The sequence below is a fragment of the Calonectris borealis genome, chromosome 20 (genome assembly GCF_964195595.1).
Source record: "Calonectris borealis chromosome 20, bCalBor7.hap1.2, whole genome shotgun sequence".
NCBI lineage: Eukaryota > Metazoa > Chordata > Aves > Procellariiformes > Procellariidae > Calonectris > Calonectris borealis.
The window spans coordinates 4802141-4821143 of record NC_134331.1 but is presented as its reverse complement, the minus strand read 5'-3'; the positions used below and the strand labels follow the sequence as shown (position 1 = coordinate 4821143).

At 35.0% G+C, this 19003-nt stretch overlaps 1 protein-coding gene across 1 annotated transcript in view; it reads left to right on the top strand.

Annotated features, from left to right (window-relative positions):
- Positions 1-19003, top strand: part of SUZ12 (SUZ12 polycomb repressive complex 2 subunit) — a 34396-nt gene that overhangs the window by 6699 nt on the left and 8694 nt on the right. Inside the window, 7 exon segments of the mRNA XM_075169572.1 lie at positions 1847-1915; positions 4708-4757; positions 8175-8260; positions 9703-9934; positions 10735-10837; positions 13516-13621; positions 15310-15487. Coding sequence (XP_075025673.1) covers positions 1847-1915; positions 4708-4757; positions 8175-8260; positions 9703-9934; positions 10735-10837; positions 13516-13621; positions 15310-15487 — 824 coding nt within the window.

The following is a 19003-nucleotide window of genomic DNA, read 5'->3' as shown; positions in this document are numbered from 1 at the left end:
CATGGTAACTTAAAAATAGTAATTCAGTTTAAAGGAGTTTCTGGGGTTTTTTTTAATGTTCCTACAAGTTAACTTCAAAGGCAACAATTTTGATTTAATGGTTTTTTGGTTGCTATTTTTATTTTTTTCTGAAAGATTTTTAGGAGGACTGTTTTCTTGTTTTAACTAACCTGAGTTTGACATTAGGAAAGGTTGTGTCATTGTTCTTTCTGAATCAGTAATGCTCAGAAATACTAAATGCAAGCTGTGTCAGATATTAGTGTATTTTATGAAAGATTGTTAAACTTTCCCCCATTCCTGAAACATGTTTGTCTCTTAGCTGGTTTTTGGCTCATGTTCCGATCATGACATAACTTTGCTCTAGAGCGGTTTTAAGCATTTCTTTAGTCTGAAGAAGGCCTTCTAAAGATAAGTGTGCTACTTGCTGTTCTGCAGAACAGTGGATGATTTTGATGAGCTTGGGCAAAGTGCGCACAGAGACTTTTTAACTTTAGAATCTCAAACTTTCAACAAATTCTTCTGTTCTTAACATCTTTAGCTTTAAAGCTGAGCATTGCAATGTTCATTTTAATAATCCCACATTTTAGTGTAGGTGAGTCAGTTCTTGAATCTGTCATCTGTGTGAATCTTAGGCTGAGTAGAGCTTTGACTCAGTGATTGTTTACTACACAAATCATAATTATTTTTCTCCTTGTTATCTGACTGCAGCCCTGTACTGCTGTAGTGTTTCTTGTCCAGTGTTACTATTTAGTCACCATGCGATTTGTAACTAAATCATTCAGATGCATTACATGCTGAATGTAGACAATGTGTGACATCAGTGTTTCTTCAGTCAGGGTATTTCTGTGGACGATGCTTCCCACTTCCCCCGAGCATGTCATCATTGTTCCCCCCACAAGAAATCCAGTATTTGGCAACAGCTTATGCTCTTCTTATTTCATTTTTCTAAGGTATAAATGGAAGGATGCCCTAGCATCTCTTGTGTTGTTACTCTAGTCTAGTGCAATTTTGTTGGCATCTAAGTCCAAGCATTAATTTTCCTTTAAAGAAAAATTGAAAGACTGTTCTGGAAACTATTGAATAGCTTCTGTTCGTGAGTGAACTTTATTTAGAAATGAACGTAAAATTGTATGTATGGCAGAACAGGCTGAACATATGAGCATGAACAGACTGATGTCAGAATTACGGAGAGGAATGATTTGAAGTGATTATTCTCTATGACATTGTTGTCATTGGTTGTTGTCTTCCCTCTCATTTCCTGTGAGTGTGCTCTAGAAGTAGCTTCAGAATTCATTGTGCTTTGTATTGTGTCCATTTAATATAACTTTGTGGAGAGAGAAAGGGGTTTTTATAATTAGTTTTTTAACTGTTTTGTCAGATAAGGTTTTAAGTGTTTTTCATTATTATGATCAAGATTAAAATAGTAATGACTGAAGAGCTGACACATAAGTTCCTAGTAGGTGTAAGTGTCATTAAAGTGGGAAGATTTTCTTTGACCAAAGCTGAAATGTGTTTAGACATGTTCATTGCAAGGTTTGAATATAGTGCTGTTAAATGACACTTCTTATGAGCAGTAGGATTACTTCTGAAAGGTGTGTTTTTCATTCTTTGTATTATTTTGATACTGCTTGAGAAGCTGTATTGCAGTTGTGTCCCTACAACACGGGTGTGCTACTAGGCCTAAAAAGGTATAAAAAGGGTGCTTTCTGAACAGAAGGCTAAAATTGTATATGTAGACAGTTTTAGATTGAAAACCAAGTCAAAGTTTAGGCTGAATAAATTTTCTTGTTTCATATTATGGGAATAGTGGCTATGTGAAACTATTCTTTCTGCTTTTTCTTCACAGGAAAACATTCAAAGTAGATGACATGTTATCAAAAGTAGAGAAAATGAAGGGAGAACAAGAATCTCACAGGTACTGCCCTGCATATATATTTGTGTGCATATGTACAAATGAGCACATGCGTGCACTAAATCAAAAGTCTTTTTGATTGATAAAATGGAAGTGGTAAAAAGTAACTATTAGAAGCAAGGTACTTACTGTTTGAAATGTTGCTTCCAAAATTTTAAAATGTGTGTGTGTGCTGGTCAGTTAAAAACTTGCAGAAAAGCAGTATCAGGATAAGCTTTCAGTATTTGTCATGCTGTTTCTTGAAATGTGTATAGAAGCCTCAAACAGCTATTTGCCTTAACTTTTTTTTTAAGACTGTCAGTTGTGTCAGTAACTAATCTGTGGAAATAACTAAACTGCTGGAAGAATTAAAAAATACCATGAAGTTACAGTATTTGGGTTTTTATGGTTGTATACTTGCTATTTTTAACCTTACATTCATAGTTATGTAAAAAAAAAAAAACAAACCCAAAACAAAACAAAAAACCCAGACACTTTTAACAGTATTTAAAAGATCTTACCCATCTCAAGCCATAATCAGGTAACTAGTTACAAAATGTTTTCATTAAAGGCTGTAAAACTTACAATTTTCCCTTCGAATTTTCTTGTGAGAAATATTGCTTAGTCTGAGATTTTTCTTGTGGTCTGACCCCACATATATCTCATGTTGAACCTTTGCATAGTTCTATCTGAATAACAGTGTGTCGTCGTTTAACCCTCTTTAACAAATAGATAATTTCAAGTCTTAATTCCATATGGAATTGTCACTTGGCACGGGGCTTAGCGTGTGAATTATAATTTTGAAATAGTAATTACCTTTATACTGGTGTACCTATTGGTTTTGTCATGTTAATTTTTTTTTTTCCACAAGAGTTTACTTTAAATTATGTAACACACTTAAATGTTGGATGAAACTCATATTTTATCAGGTCTTACTACTCTGCTTCAGAAAAAAATACTGAACTCTTGCTGAATTTGCCATACTGTATTTGTCAAAAGTCAAAGTTCAGCAGAGATGTGAAACTTGGGACTGATGTGTTTCAGTTCATTTTCATCCTAGCCTGTCTTTGTAATGATGGCAAAAAGAAGGCATAGCAAATATGCCTGGTCTGTTGTTTCTTGATGAGTTTCCTAGTGCTGAAATAAAATGGTATAAAAAGCTTGTTCACTGAGAGGTGATGTAGCATACAATGTGTTTGTGATATTTGAGTGTGATAGGTGATGACCATAACTTTTTTTTATTATATTCTTTATGTATGAATTAAACATCCAAGCTTTTTGTGAAAGTATAGATGATGAAAATTAACCAATCCATCGTAAGACTTCCAGAATAATTTTGTTCTAATCTATACAATTCAGTCAAAGATCTGCTTTAGTCCTGCAGGTTGGCTTTCTGTTCTTTTTTGCTAGAAAGACTGTAGATAATTTGCCAAAACGCTTCTATTTTATGTACTGATAAATCATGAAATGCAAAGCATTGTGGAAATTTTAAACCAAAACTAGACAACTTAAAGACTAACTAAGACTAGTTGCTGGAATGTGTGAAGACGTGTTGAGATGGGTTTTTTTGTGGTGCTTGCTTGGTTTTTAACCAGCTGTTGTTTTTCCATAGCATTTGCAAATAATTAGACTACTTCAGAGGCAACCATGCTAGATACAATTTAGTCTGAAACAAACTTGTGTTCTAAGAGGTTTTATAGATTTGCTATATATTATTTTTCTTAATTATCTTTTGCTCCGTATATTGTGGACACTTGCTAGGTAAATACTCTCTTTTTAAGGATAAGGCTCATGTTGAAACAAAATGGAATATTGATTTGTGTGTGTTGTTTTTTGTGCTTTCAAAACTATCAGAAAATGTACGTTAGTCGAGAACTGGTCTGGAAAAGTGACACGGATGAATGATGCGAGTTGAGCAGTCTTTTAAATGCTCAAGCTGTTGGGCACTTTCACTAATCATCTCAGTGCTCTCAAGAGTGTTTGTGTTTTAAAAATAGGCATTGAATGTCAGATTGTGTCTTCCTGAGAAGTCAGTGAAGGTGCTGAAAATTGTATCTAGTGTAAGAGGTGATATTTTGTTCAATACTATGTACTTCAGAAATACTAAGTGGTTTTGAGACCCATTTTAATCTAGGTTTATGAATAATTGCTTTAAGCTGAAATGTATTCCGAATTTAACAATTTGAAATAAAATGGGTCTATAGTCAGCAGAATAGTCTAGGCTATGAGCTGCAGTGCTCTGCCACAAAATAGATGCGACTATTATTTTGATTGCATATGTTATGGATAATATGGACTTGATATGACTGATAATCTTTATTTCTAAGGCTGTAGCTTCCCCATTGTAAAGATTCTTCTTACTAAACTTAAAATACTTATCTTAAAAAAAAAAAAAAAAAACCACGATACCAAGTGCATGGTTCAGGGTGATGTTCTAGAAAATTTCCACCAAAACTCATGTCTGTTGCTGATGAACGTCTAGGAAATGTGTTTGCCTGCCTGTGAAGGCAAGATCTCATGTCTTCAGGCAATGCCCTTCTACTGTAGTGTTTAAACCGCTGCTTTTTTTTTTTATGTGTCAAGTCATACAATACATAGAGAGAATCGGTCTGTAAAGAGAAAACTGGTCTACAACTTTGCATCAATTGCAACTGCTGTATCCAGGCAGTTTGCAAGTTAGAAAGATGGACTGCTTCGTTATAGTTCTGCCTCTTTCGTAGGCCTGTCCTGAACATCAGTGAATGGAGTGGAGTGGCTGCTGTGAGAAGTAAATACTTATTTGTTCTAACGTTTCCTTTCTTTTTTTTTCTGTTTAGCTTGTCTGCTCATTTGCAACTTACATTTACTGGGTTCTTCCATAAAAATGGTATGTTTGCTAATTCATTCATCATACTGTTAATTGGTATAGCACCTCTGAAATTAGTATAGATCTGTGAGGGGAATATTTGAATATTTTGAATCTCTGCTGTTTGAATGCAGATTTTAACTTACTTAAGCTCAGACTGTCGCATTAGTTACAATACTTTCAATAGCGCTTTAAATATGTTGTAGTGTAATTGTAATGTTAAGCAGATAAGCCTTCCAGGGTTTTAGTCAAAACAGTGATTTTGAGAAATGCTTCAAATCATCGCCCATTCAAACTGAAATAGACCTTGAGGAGTTCCTGAATAAAGTGATTTTATGGGAGTGTATCTTTGGGGTATTTGAAGTAGCTTTAAAAAAAACCTCAGCCTTCAAATAGTTAGAAGATTCAGTGTTTTTTAATTTAAAATAGAAGTGTGAGAATAAATTTTATCAAGTAGAACCTAGAAATGAGGCAAAGGCCATGTCAGTGATTATAAAAGCAATGGAAATCATGTTTTAGTGACTTGCAGTCATTCTATTGTGTCTTTTGTGCACATAAGGCTTTACCTCTCAAAATCGGAATATTGGACTTCCCAGACCAGAACGAAGGGTTCTATTCCTTTAACGAAAGCAGAAGTGACATGCTTTGTGCTGTATAGGCATGGGTAAATTCACTGTCTTTTTACTTCCCTGAAAAAAAATTAGCTGTTTATCCATTAAAATAAAGTGGTTTTTCTAATTTTTCGGTTAAAAATATTCTGAATGGCATCTTAGTCTTTGGATGTAAAAGCTAATACAATTCATGTAACAGGTTTTGTCCCTTTTTCTGGAAGTTATGTTCCCTCAAAGTATCTTAGGCTTAACCAGATCTATTCAGTAAGATGTTTGAAAGTTAAAGTTGCAAATATGTAGATTTCAGAATCACTTCTTTATTAAACTGTAATAATATTCTGAGAAAGTTCTTCAAATCTGTAGATTAGGAATATTCTGCTTCTGGAACTTCAAAATAATGCTGGTCTCAATGGATAGTATTCATTTTGTTTCTGCTCTCAGGAACTTCATGTTATATGTTCCTGTCGTGGCTTAACCGCAGCTGGCAACTAAGCACCACACAGCCGCTCGCTCACTCCCCCCCGGTGGGGTGTGGGAGAGAGTTGGAAGAGTAAAAGTGAGAAAACTCATGGGTTGAGATAAAGACGGTTTAATAGGTAAAGCAAAAGCCGCGCACACAAGCAAAGCAAAACAAGGAATTCGTTCACTGCTTCCCATCGGCAGGCAGGTGTTCAGCCATCTCCAGGAAAGCAGGGCTCCATCACGCATAACGGTGACTTTGGAAGACAAACGCCATCACTCCGAACGTCCCTCCCTTCCTTCTTCTGCCCCCAGCTTTATGTGCTGAGCATGACGTCATGTGGTGTGGGATATCCCCTTGGTGAGTTGGGGTCAGCTGTCCCAGCTGTGTCCCCTCCCAGCTTCTTGTGCACCCCCAGCCTGCTCGCTGGTGGGGTGGGGTGAGGAGCAGAAGAGGCCTTGACTCTGTGTGAGCCCTGCTCAGCAGTAACTAAAACATCCCTGTGTTATCAACACTGTTTTCAGCACAAATCCAAAACATAGCCCTGTACTAGCTTCCATGAAGAAAATTATCCCAGCCAAACCCAGCACAGTTGCATTCACTATTTAAGCTGGGAAACCGCAAGAGAGAAGGACTTTTGGGTCAGCTATTGATAAGAATAGAGAAGTGTAGAAAAGTGAAGGAAAGGGTATGCTGATGTGTCTTAAATTCAAATATGTAACTTCAAAATCTGATCCTTCCAGGACAGTACATAGTAGTAAACCTCACGTATGGAATTTAAAATACCTAGTGGACAGGAGAGTTGGTCCATAGATTTTGCTGACAGACCTTGCTTTTCTTGCTGCTTTTCTATTATGGTGTGGTCTTACATAGACATGGGCTATAGTAGATTTTTTGAGATGTTAATAAATTTGATGACTTTCCATGTGTTTTTGAATGTTTAGATTACGTGACTCTACTGTTAACTATAAAAACCTTTCACTTCAAGAGACTAATACATACAGTGAGAGCCTGATGGTCATTTGTACAATAGAAAAGAATATCACTAACATAAGTAATGTATGCTATAGTGAATATTAAATATAGAAGATATTTAAATTAATGAAGCTGGTGCAATTAATATGCTTATTTGTCTGGATAGAAATTATGTTAGAAACTCTTGAAACAGAGCATGGTGGAGTTTTGTTTGGGTTCCCCCCTGCCCTGAGTTTCTGTATTTGCTAAGAAGTTTTATAATATGTCTTGTGTTTACAATTTAAAAAATCCATTTGTTTCATAAAACTGCTAGTGTTTCTAGATGAGTTACCAGAACTCACTCTCAACTGAAACACAGTAAGCTTGTTGAATGTGGATATAGTGTCAGGAGGAAAGCAAGTGAAGAGGCATAGGTTATGTTGTCTTTACTATGCTAAAGCTTTGCTCTTTATATCTGATGAGCATAAAAAAGTATTTCACTGAATGTCACATTCTTTGTGACATGGACTAAAGTGAAGCTTTTTAACTTAAGCCTATAATGATATTTGTAAGATTTTAAAAGAGCAGAAATAACTTCTTATAGGATTCATTCAGTTTTGACTGATCATTGTTTTTCAGAATTTCTTCCACAAACTGTTTTTTAACTAGATATATAATAAAATTTTATCTTTCTATTCTTTTTCCATATGAGGGCACATTTCTAGATTAATATAAATTCAAATGATTAAAGGTTCTCTTACCATACACTGAAATTTATTTTGTAAGGCAGTTCTTAATTGGCATTGCTGATCATACTGCTGGTAGTAGCCATCTTGAAGATTCCAGGCTCTAGGAAATTTATAGTGCAGAGACTGTGAAGCCAAGTCTTCTTTTCTAGGACTTTTTTCAGGTTCTTTCAAGAGTCCTTTAACAGCTGTTCTGCATATACTTAACCTTCCATAACCTTTAAGGGTTTTTTAAATTTTGTTTTGTTTTCCTGTCTGATAGCATCAGGATCTTAAGTTTTGATGCAAACCAAATTTGAGGTTTGCAAACTGTAAAGAAAAAAAATTATAGGAAATAATTTGACTTATCTGTAATTAGCGTATTCTGACTTTCCTTAAATCTATATCCTTTTTCTCTGCTATAAAAAGGTTTTGGCAATGCGAAAGGTAGCAAGCTTACTCTTTTAAACATTGGAGATCAACTATGCTTTTTATCTGCTAGTATTAGAATAGTTAGAATATGTTCTCAAGTGGGAATTTTTAGTAAGTTTTGGGAGCTTTGAAACTTAGAATTTGACTAGAGGTCTTTGTGCCTGGAGGTACCTATGGTTAAAAAGTAATTACAAGTGGATTTACACCATTGAATAGATCTTCACTTTTTCAGAACTTAAAATATTTTTCTGTTTAGATAAGCCATCACAAAACTCAGAGAATGAACAAAATTCTGTAACCCTGGAAGTACTGCTTGTGAAAGTTTGCCACAAGAAACGAAAGGTAAAAATGATTTGACAAAGTATTAATATATAGTAAAGCAAAATGTTTACCTGATTCTGGAACATCTATTTAACATTGCCATACAACAAGGTAATGGTGAAATGATGCTTCTGTTGAGATTAATTTAGTCTTTGAATTTAAGAACTCATCTATGCAAGTTGTTTTCTATTGACTGGGTGAGAGATTCTTCAGAAGCAAATATATATATATATGGATTTTGCTCTGCTCCATGGGAAATAATTGGAAGTTTTAAAAAACATTCAGCTTTGTTCATTGAATTTAGCTTGCTTATAAGTCAGATTCACTCATTGTGAATTTCAGCCACCTCTATTTTTACGATTTTTTTGTACGATATCATGAAACTATTACTTCTGTTGTGATGTCCAGAGGCTTAAGTAAACCAGGCAATCACAAAATCATGAAATAGTCTATGCCTTTAGGAGTTTAGAAATAAAAAGAAACAAGTTGTAATTGTTTTGAATTCCCCAGTCATCTGCCAAGTCTTGTCTCTTTCCTTGCTTTTTCTGTACCTATGTTTTTTACATTGATCATCTCAATTATTGCAGATTTTAGCTACTATGAATCATAAACAATTTTCACCTCTTTTTTTTTTTTTTTTTTTAGAGCATCTTTGAATTTGCTTGCTGTTTTAGCTATGTTTTTTTCACACCAGTTGGTAGATTATCTTCACAGCTATGGGAATACGGGAGGCTCACTAATGCATGCTGTAATTTTTAACCAAAAAGGGAAAGATTTGCAGTCAGAACTTTGTATATTTTCCCTAAGAATGTTAAGCTGTTTTGACATGTTTTTAAGAGTTAATATTGTTTCTAGCCAATTTTGTTACTTGCTATAGTATAGATAAATACGGTAAAAGCAGGAGGTGCTGATGGTTATTTGAAATGTTTTGCTGCAAGTTTCATACTTAGGCCATCTTGCCTTTTTTTTCCAATACTACACAGTGCTCAATGATCTATTTGAGAAATACTGAATATAATAAATCCTAGGTAAGTGGTTCTTTATCTCCTAGATAGCACAAAGTGCACTTTGTAATATTGGAAAGAGAAGATAGGAAGCCCTTGAAATATATATATAACCAAAACATTTAATTTCTTTAGGTAAACAGAATTAAATTATTATTAATGACTGTTCTACAATCCTTCTGAATGCCTCATGTTAGTGTTAATTTAATTACTTGGAGAAAGATGGCTGCTGCCAGAAGTGGTTATAAAATGCCGGTTTTATTTACACTTTCAAATATCTGTTTTTACATTTAAAACCTGGATTTGTTACTCCAGATTTTTTTATTTACATCTGTTACAAGGCTTATTTTCAAAAGATGGCAGGACAAGTACAGTTCATAAATGATACAAATTTTAACACTTAATGTCTTTACTTTGTATTCTAAAAGCCTAAAACTTAGCTTTCTTGTTTTCCTACAGGATGTCAGTTGTCCGATAAGACAGGTTCCTACAGGTAAAAAGCAGGTGCCTTTAAACCCAGACCTCAGCCAAATAAAACCAGGCAACTTCCCATCACTTGCAGTTTCCAGCAATGAGTTTGAACCAAGCAACAGCCATATGGTGAAGTCTTACTCATTGTTATTCAGAGTAACTCGCCCAGGAAGAAGAGAGTTTAATGGACTGATCAATGGCGAAACTAATGAAAACATTGGTAACCTCAGTCTTTAAATATGCTTTTACAAGGTTTATCTTGTAGACACGTATATAGTTGTCTTGATCTGCAGTGTAGGTTATGCTCTGAGAAGGGCCAGTAATAGATGAGTGACTGAACTGGCTTTCATTTGTTTTCAGTCTTTCACGTTGGGGCTAAAATACAGTTGGTAGCTAGAAACTATTCTTCTATTTCTGTGTAAATTTAACACCAATTTTTACTAACATGATGGTGAAGGTGTGAGGCAACACTGTTGGGGGGTGAATAACGTAAGAGCGCCCTGTTGGTCGCTGTGACTATCATTAAACCTCCAGCAACACTGGTCACTACTGACTCAGCTGTAGGTGCTATCATGGTCTTTCATCAAAACTAAATGACTAGCCAATAAAGAAAATACCTTAATAACAAATTTTTAAAAGCTATTTTCTTAATCTTACCAAGACATGTTATGTTACATCACAAATGTTACAGCTTTGAAGAGTGCATGTAGAATGAAAATCTTTCTTTCTCACTGTTTTATAGCTACAAGAGGAGGAAGGTCAAATCCCAAATCCTTTATGCTGACAGAGTAATATGACTAAACTATAAATATATGTGAATATATCTAAAATATGATTACTGTTAAGCTAAGTGCTCTTTCCATTGCCATTGAACTGTTCATTAAATACTATGTTCTTTTCTGTTGTATGACACATCTGACATAATCAACAGCCAGTTATATTTTACAATTGCATAGAAGGTGTTCGATCTTTTCAATTTGTGCTTATATAATAATTGAATACCATATTTTTTATGTACAGATGTCAATGAGGAGCTTCCAGCTAGAAGAAAAAGAAACTCGTCAAATCGTGAAGATGGGGAAAAGACATTTGTAGCACAAATGACTGTATTTGATAAAAACAGGTACTATTATCCAAAATAAATATTGTTTCTGTAACTTGTTAGAAATTTGTTTAATATTAAACTTAAATCTCTTCTTTACTTTCAGTGTTGGCTGTCTTTGGCTGCATTTTTAGTTGTAGTTACAATAAAAGCTTAGGCTTATTGTCTTTTTTTAAAAAAAAGGTCTTCAGGTTTCTTAATGCACATTTTATACTGAGACCTGTTCAGTGGCAATTGTAAATTATTCCCTTTTATGAACTCGAGTATTGTCCTGTTAATATGCATCAGTTTTGTCTGTTCCTTGTCAATTTTTTGACAGATGTAAATTCTGTGGTTCTGTTAAAGATCAGTGACAGCATAATTGAAAAGTAAATCAAACAAACAAACAAGAAGTCTCTGAAATATGCTACTGCTTACATTCTGTTTGGTGGCATAATTTTCTCCATGCCCAGACTCTTGCCGATGCAGTCACAGATCTTATCCTGCTAGCACCTAAAGAAGACATTAGCGCTCCATTACTACAGCGAAATCAAACAAGTAGTTAAAATCATAATAGGCTTACTCTGTCATGTTGTTTAAGTGTGATGAAATATTTTAATATTTGTTATCTTGACACTACTTGATATATTTTAAAGAAGGTGCAGTGGTGTGAACTCACATGTAGCTATAGCTCAGAGCAATCCAGATAGTTCAGAAGATAAGTAGCGTACCATTTACCGGTAAGTGGACATTGTAGTTGTTTGTCCTGCAGAAGATGATAATACCAGCAACAGCCAAAATAAGTATATGAAAATAAGAGTTCTATCCATGGCAAATGTAGATCCCAGGTGGAGGGAGGTATCTAGATAATATACAGCTTCAGGAAAAAGCTGCTTAAAACATAGCTCCAAGTGATTCTGACAAAATGGTCGTTTATCCAAATACGGTTTTAGAAGTCTTATATTTTGAGTAGGGTTTTTTTAAGAAATGTCTTTCTCTAATCTATATCTTCTTGGCAGTCTTGACGATATTTTGTTCTTTTCTATTACTTAATTCCACTGGAGAACTTTAATATCCTAAGCACGATATGAACCATTAGGTGGTTTTGTAATGATTATGCATAAGCTAGGACATTTTCAGCCATGCTGCTGTATAAGTGACACTGCCTGATTTGCAGCAGAACCAAATCACGCATTAAAATTGGTATTTTTAAAAAAAATCTTTAAAATTTCACTTTATGTGGAAAGCCATCTTCAAAATGTAAGCTATTAACTTGATTAATTATTTGTGGATTTTTGTAAAGTATAAGCTATTGATTTATGTCAACCTCTTGAAGTTACAGTCTTCTGTCTGATGAAGAAATTGAAAAAAAAGTTATTTTACCCAGACTCCAGGCCTGGAAAAAGATTATGCATATCATGCAAATCTAGGAAAAGTATTGTCTTAAGGCCATTATCTTCTCTATCTATATATGGGGTTTTTTACCTTTTGAAGCTCTTACTGTTCTAAATAGAGGAAATGATGAAGGAGTTAGTGGTTTGCATGCTGTCAAGAAATAGAACAAAAGGTCTCTGATGGTTTACTTGGTGTGTTTATAACTTTATTCTGCTGGGATACTTCTGCTGTAATATAGTTTACATGTAAAAGAAAAAGATAGGCTGTAGTTCACCTGTTCCAATATCTCACTGTAGAATACTCAAGAAACAGAAACAGCCTTTTTCTGCAAGACATAATTCCCAAGTTCAAACTGTTTAACAGTTTGCGTACATTCACATGGAATTTATCTACTTAGCAACAACTCACTTATTTTGAATGATGCTTCTGTAGCTTATGATCTGTTGTCAGGAATTTGATGCCATTGCTTCAGAAAGTAATGTCTCAAAAGAAAAAATACAAAATCTTGGGAAAGTGAGCTTGTATTGTGAATTGATATTACTTGCTGATTTGTGTTGATATCTTTAAAACACATGTGTCCATGAAACACTTTCCCGAGCCTAATACCTTTAATTCACTGCTTTTTCTTTTTGCTTCTCCTGTGCTGTTCAGCAAGTGGCAACAAAATAAAACTATTTAAGTAGAAATCAGAATTTCTCAAGCCTCACTGAACAGACTGCTACATAGGAGGAAGCAGGGTGAGATAGGGAGGAAAGTGAAAATGTAGCATGTTGGTTAACATGTTTGAATTACCCATTCTAGTCTACGTAAAGCATTTTTCTTTGTTTGCTTTTTGAGAACATCATACTTCATACTTACTATGTTGAAGTCCTCTTAAAGTTACATCTGTCATGGCTCTGATATGAAGATAGGATTCGTTAGTTTTGGAGGCCTGATTAGAGGTCATACTCGGTTGCTAGAACAGAGTAGTTATTAATAAAGCAGGAATAAATAAGAGATGATTTGGAGGGCGTGTCATTAAGTTTGTTTTTTGTTTCTTCACAGGAAGATTCCCATCATAGTATTAATTTTGTATTAACTATAGCTTTCCTACATCTCTTGGAGTTGCTTGGATGGAGGCTTTTGCGTTAATGTTTGGCATTAGGCAGCTTTTCCGTTATGGATGGTGTTTATCTAAGATTCACACTTAGTTGCCAAATAAATTTGCCTGAAAATCTGCCTTTAGTTTCATGGAAACTTAGTTACTGTGAAATATATTCTACATTTTAATAGGAAAACAATTAAAATGAGCGGCTTTACTCATAATACATACTTTGTCTTGATAGGCGCTTGCAACTTCTGGATGGGGAATACGAAGTGGCCATGCAGGAAATGGAAGAGTGTCCCATTAGCAAGAAAAGAGCAACATGGGAAACAATACTTGATGGGAAGGTATGGATTGTTTTAGTGGCTGAAAGACCTGTCTTCACTTAAAATGGTCTGGATTAAGGTGGAACACAATTTGAAGTGCAGTCAGTGGCTGTTCCTCTGAAAATGGATTAAATTGAACAGGAAATAGTACTGTTCTTCAGGATGTATGGACATAAGTTTTAATTTAGCTCTCGGTTTAGGAAAACTTTGGCTCACTAGATCGTTAATACAAGCAGATGTTAACTACTGTAGGCATGGCAGCTGTCTCTTTCAATGGCTTCTGAGTTTCTGTCTTATAAAATCAGGCAAATTAAATGTTTGTTACTGAAATAAATTCAAGTTGGACAAATCAAAAGGAACAAACTGCAGAAGCAGAATGTTTCAGGGAAAGAAGGAGGAACCCAGAGCTTTCGTAAGTGTGATCTTACACACATACCTTAAGAGAATGCTGATTAAATTTAGTGATGAAAGAAAGAGGGTGTGTCAGCGTAGGAGAAAGTGTTGTGCAGAGAGAAATTGTTGACTGAGGTGAATCAACACTGGGTGATACAGTGAATGCAGGTGACTGTATGCACTTGCATAGCCACATGCTCCTGTGTCCTGGGAGAGTATCAGTTGTAAGTGACTGAGGAGAAGAATATGAAAGTTCTAGATGGTTGTAAAGTAGTTGTGTATCAACATGATTATATAATTATGAAAAAAGCAGAGATGATCCAAAGTATATAGTAAAAATATAGTTATAAGCTCTATTATCCTGTTCAGCCTTTGCCTGGAATACTGTTTCTGATTCTGTTAAACTGTGTTCAAGAAATTAAAATTGAAAAAGCTAGAAACAGCTTTTAGGAAGATCATAGGAGGAGATCCTCCACATGTGAATGTGCTTAAAAAGATACATATAAATTGCTGTAACTTTGTTAAACTGAGACAGAGATATGATTGCGTTCTGTTGCTGGGAGAATGTGAGAGAGGTTTTTCATGCTGGAGGTGCTACCCCAAAGAGAGGAAAAAATAGTCATGGCCAATGTGTTTATCACCCAGATCTGATAAGCACATTGTCATTGATTTTCTGGTTTTGCAATAGCATTTCTGTAAACTAATGAGGCCTAGATACAATAAAGAGCTTTTAAGATGGAATTCTGTAATCTCATTGGTAAATTTAGGGTATGATACTTGATAAGAGGAGTTTGGACTTGACTCAGGTCTCTTCTATTTCTTTATTGCTATTAACTTGATAAGTGAGTGGAATATAAGAACATAGCCACAGGATAATATTACAATAGCATTTCTACAGCAGGCAGCGGTACGGTTTTTAAAGCTTGTGTATTGTGTATTAATATACAATACTGGACTGTGGAATTAGGAGTAGGTGTGAGTAGAAAGAGAAGTACGTTGGCAGCAGGCTGGTGGGTAAGTGCTGTTTTCTTTCTAGTCAGGGCCCATGCTGTTTACTTTCTAGTGTTTCACAAAGATCAATATGTGTGCCAGAGTATGTGCATAAAGTGGTTGCTCAGTAATGTGTAGGAAACTGCATAGTCATCTTTTTCAGCTTTTTTTTAGTATATCTAAATGTGTATGCTTATGTTGAAAACACAAGGACTTCAGGTGATTAAAAGATTACATCTGTCCCCATTCTGTGAGTATTTTCTCATGATTGTTTTTGTACATGGGAAGACACTAATTCTGCTGTTTTATTTTGATTTCTCCCCCAGAGGCTGCCTCCATTTGAAACATTTTCTCAGGGACCTACACTTCAGTTTACTCTTCGTTGGACAGGAGACACAAATGATAAGTCTACAGCTCCTATAGCTAAGCCTCTTGCAACACGAAATTCTGAAAGCCTCCCTCAAGAAAACAAGCCCAATTCTGTTAAACCTACTCAGACTATAGGTAAGCAAACTTTGGTTTTGCTGCTGAATAATCATCTGCTTAGCACTTCTGTACTTCAGGGTTCCTGACTCACTGGTGCAACTGCTCCAGGTAATCTTAAACATGAAAAAGCAAAAATATGTTGTATCCCATATTTTGTACATTTTTTAAGGTAAGTATAAAAGCTAAAAATAGTGGGGTCTTTGAAGTCATGACAATATTGAAGTGATTTATATACAATGCTCATAAATCCTGATGTGAAATAAATCAGGGGGGAAATCTGTGAGTAGGACTTCTAGGATTGTCTGTTTTGCTCTGCTCATTTTAATTATTGTTCTACAAGTATTTGGATTTATAGTATTAATAAGTTCCTTTTTTTATGCTTTGTAGTGAAAATAATTTTAAAATTTGTCTATCAGATGATATATTTAGCTCTTGGAAAACGTAGCTGCTACTGTGAAATGTGATGGAAACTGTCTAAAATATTGTACATTACATTGCATGTTTGTGGTGTAAAGGTAACTCAGGTTCTTTCAGAATGCTTATGAACTGGCACTGATCTCCTTGATACATAGTTTGATGTCTAGGCGTGGTCCCATGATGGACGCATAATATACATATTTTTATTATTTAGCCGCATTTTCTGCATATTCACCCAAGTTAACAAAGATTGCTGTTGGGATCTAAAGGTTTTTTCTGCTTTTATTCATTTTGGGCAGTCTGAGGTTGTCTAGATAGAATGCAGGCTTACAATTAGTATTGTCTAAAAATAATTCTGTGGAGGTAAGAGAAAAACATAGCAAGTCTGCAAACTATTACTATGATGTGAGGTCAGTCTCTATTTGTTATATGTAGATTAATCTGTATGTATTATTGAACTAGTTTCTCCCTAGTTATTAATTAATGTTTAAAGCATTGTAATTTAAAACTAAATGCTTTTTAAGTTCAGAATTTTTCACTGATCTGAAAGGTAACTGGTTTTGTTTCTGCAAGTTAGTTCCTGTACATTCTTTCCAGAAGAGTTTATGTATTGTCAAACTTCGTAATCAGCTTTTGAAGTGTATTATCATAACTTTAAATATATATCACATTAAAAGCAGTAGTGGATAGACTATTTAAAATTGGGTTGCTTAACCTTGCTTCATGGAAACAATTTTAAGTAGCATACAATTATTTTGGTTCTACTTCTTTGCTTGGTTTGCATTTAATGTAGTAGTGGCACTTCTGTGGAGGCTACAGTGTCATTGAAAATTTAATGTAATTACCATTGTAATCTGATCCACTACTTTGGAGATTACATAATGTCAAAAACATTAATGCAGTCTGCTAATACTCACTGCAAATCTAAAATTATAGTTTCTGTTAAATTAATATATCCCATTATATATTTAAACACATTAGTGCAGGAGCTGTTGAAATGTCTAGAAACTGGTCATTCTGCTGTTGCTGTTACTAAAAAGCTTGTCTTGTGAAACTGCTGAATATAAAATTACATTTATCCTAAATTTACATAGGTGATTTTAAGCACTGTTTTAGAAAAACTTTGTAAAATGTCCTTTGATATTTCTGTAGGTATATGTTAAAAAAAACAGGTATGTGTTCCAGATCAGTTTCTTTATGGAAAGTCTTCTGGGAGTATTTCCCTTTATGTAAGGCTAGCTAATCAGTGTCAGTGCTGGGACTTACCTTGAAAATTTCAATGGTCTTACAAGGTTTGACCCTTGGTAATTTTCAAAGAATGTGTGATAGCACACTTTTTTTTTTTAATTCATGCATGATGTAAAAACATTAACAGACACATGCTTGCTGTGAGATGTTTTGCAGGAGATTGTAGTATTAAGATACACGTTTAGATATGAAAAACAACCCCATGATTTTTTCTTCTTCAAGAGTTGTCGAGATCTTCTTGCAAAATACTGGGGTAGCTGCTGGGGTGGGGGTAACTGATTGTATACTGCAGTCCAACTAACTGAAAACTTCACAAAGTGATGTAGCTGTACAGCAGGTAGCATGCTATTTGATTATAATTGTCTTGAGAAATTAAGCTAAATACAAATGAATGATTAATTTAGTTCAGTTGCTTAATTGCGGTTTTGTTAATACGATTCTAAAAATATGTTTCTTCCTTGCTGTCCCAGAGCTTAGCTCAGAAAAGCTACTACTAAAATACTTCTTGACACTAGATAGAAAAGGCACCCTTGAATGACCATTGTGTCCTCTTTTTTTTTTTTTTAAAAAAAAAAAACACCAGCAGTTTCCTGTCTCAGGGTCATATTTAATCTGAAACTCCCCTTTGATTCCTAAGTGGCGGTGGGGGCTGGCCTCGATACTATCTTTCTTTTGTCTTGCTCACAGTTGTTTGTAACTTTGGCTTGTGGGCAGGTAAGGCCCAAGGACAGCTGGGAAAACTTAAATTGTACAGAAGGCACAGGCTGCTCCTGTTTTAACACTTACGAACGTACCTAGACTCTCGACTGGCACCCGATTCACTTCAGAGTAATCAGTGTTTTCAAGCTTGTAACTAGATTGGGACTGTGTGATTAAGGAAACTTCTAGGTCCTTATTATAGAAGTAATTATCTGGAGTGCAGTGGTTCTGTTGCCAGGCTTAATCTCTGGGGTATGTAGTCAGGCACTGTTTGTAAAGAGTTGCCTTACTTGGAGTTTTGGGGTTCATCTATGGTAGTGCATCGGAGAATTTGTGCAAAATGGTATTTCAGTTTGGTTTTGTGTTGGATATATAACTGTGAGGTTTTGGAGCTGTAGTAGTGATAGCAAGGGAATGATTTTTATGAAAAAAATACTGTTTTTCCAAACGTGCTTTTTGTGCAGTTGTATTACAGTATATGTTGGGAAACTTGATGGGTCAATGATAGCTCATCTCTGGTGAGACTTTCTAAGAGTAGCAATTTTTTTCACTGCTTTTAGAGCTTTCGTGTGTAGTAATAAAAAAGTTAGAGCAAGAAGAATTTCACCCCTACCTGTGCAGAAGCCACTGTCTAGAATGATCCCTAACATCCTCAGCCAACCTGCAGACATCTTTGTCTTTGGAAGGAGTGTATGAATATTTAAATAAGACTGATTCCTGTCTTCTGAATTGAATATTTTACCTGAGCTAGGGATTGCAGACACTTAGGTTTCTTAAATCAGGATGAATGGCTGACACTTAACGCACACAGACACGAAGTAATTTCCAACAGAAGGAAGGCAACAGAAGCAGGAAAGTACTTGAACTTTCACTGTAAAAGTTGTTCTGCTTTCTCTTTACTTCCTCATACCAGGCCTCCTTGTATTTTAGAGTTTCTTGGAGACCTATATTGTAATTTGTTAGGCAGGTTTTATGCTCAGACTTGCAAAAGAAATGATGGTATGTTGACTAACTCTAGAAGGTGTGTACTACTTTACTACATAATAAATATAGAGGCAATAGGGATGTGCAAGGCTGCATTGCTAATGTACTGATAGAACCCATTTTTTCTTGCATCAGAGAAGCTAAGTATTCCAGTAAATTGGTAAAGTTACAGCAACAGCCACTTTC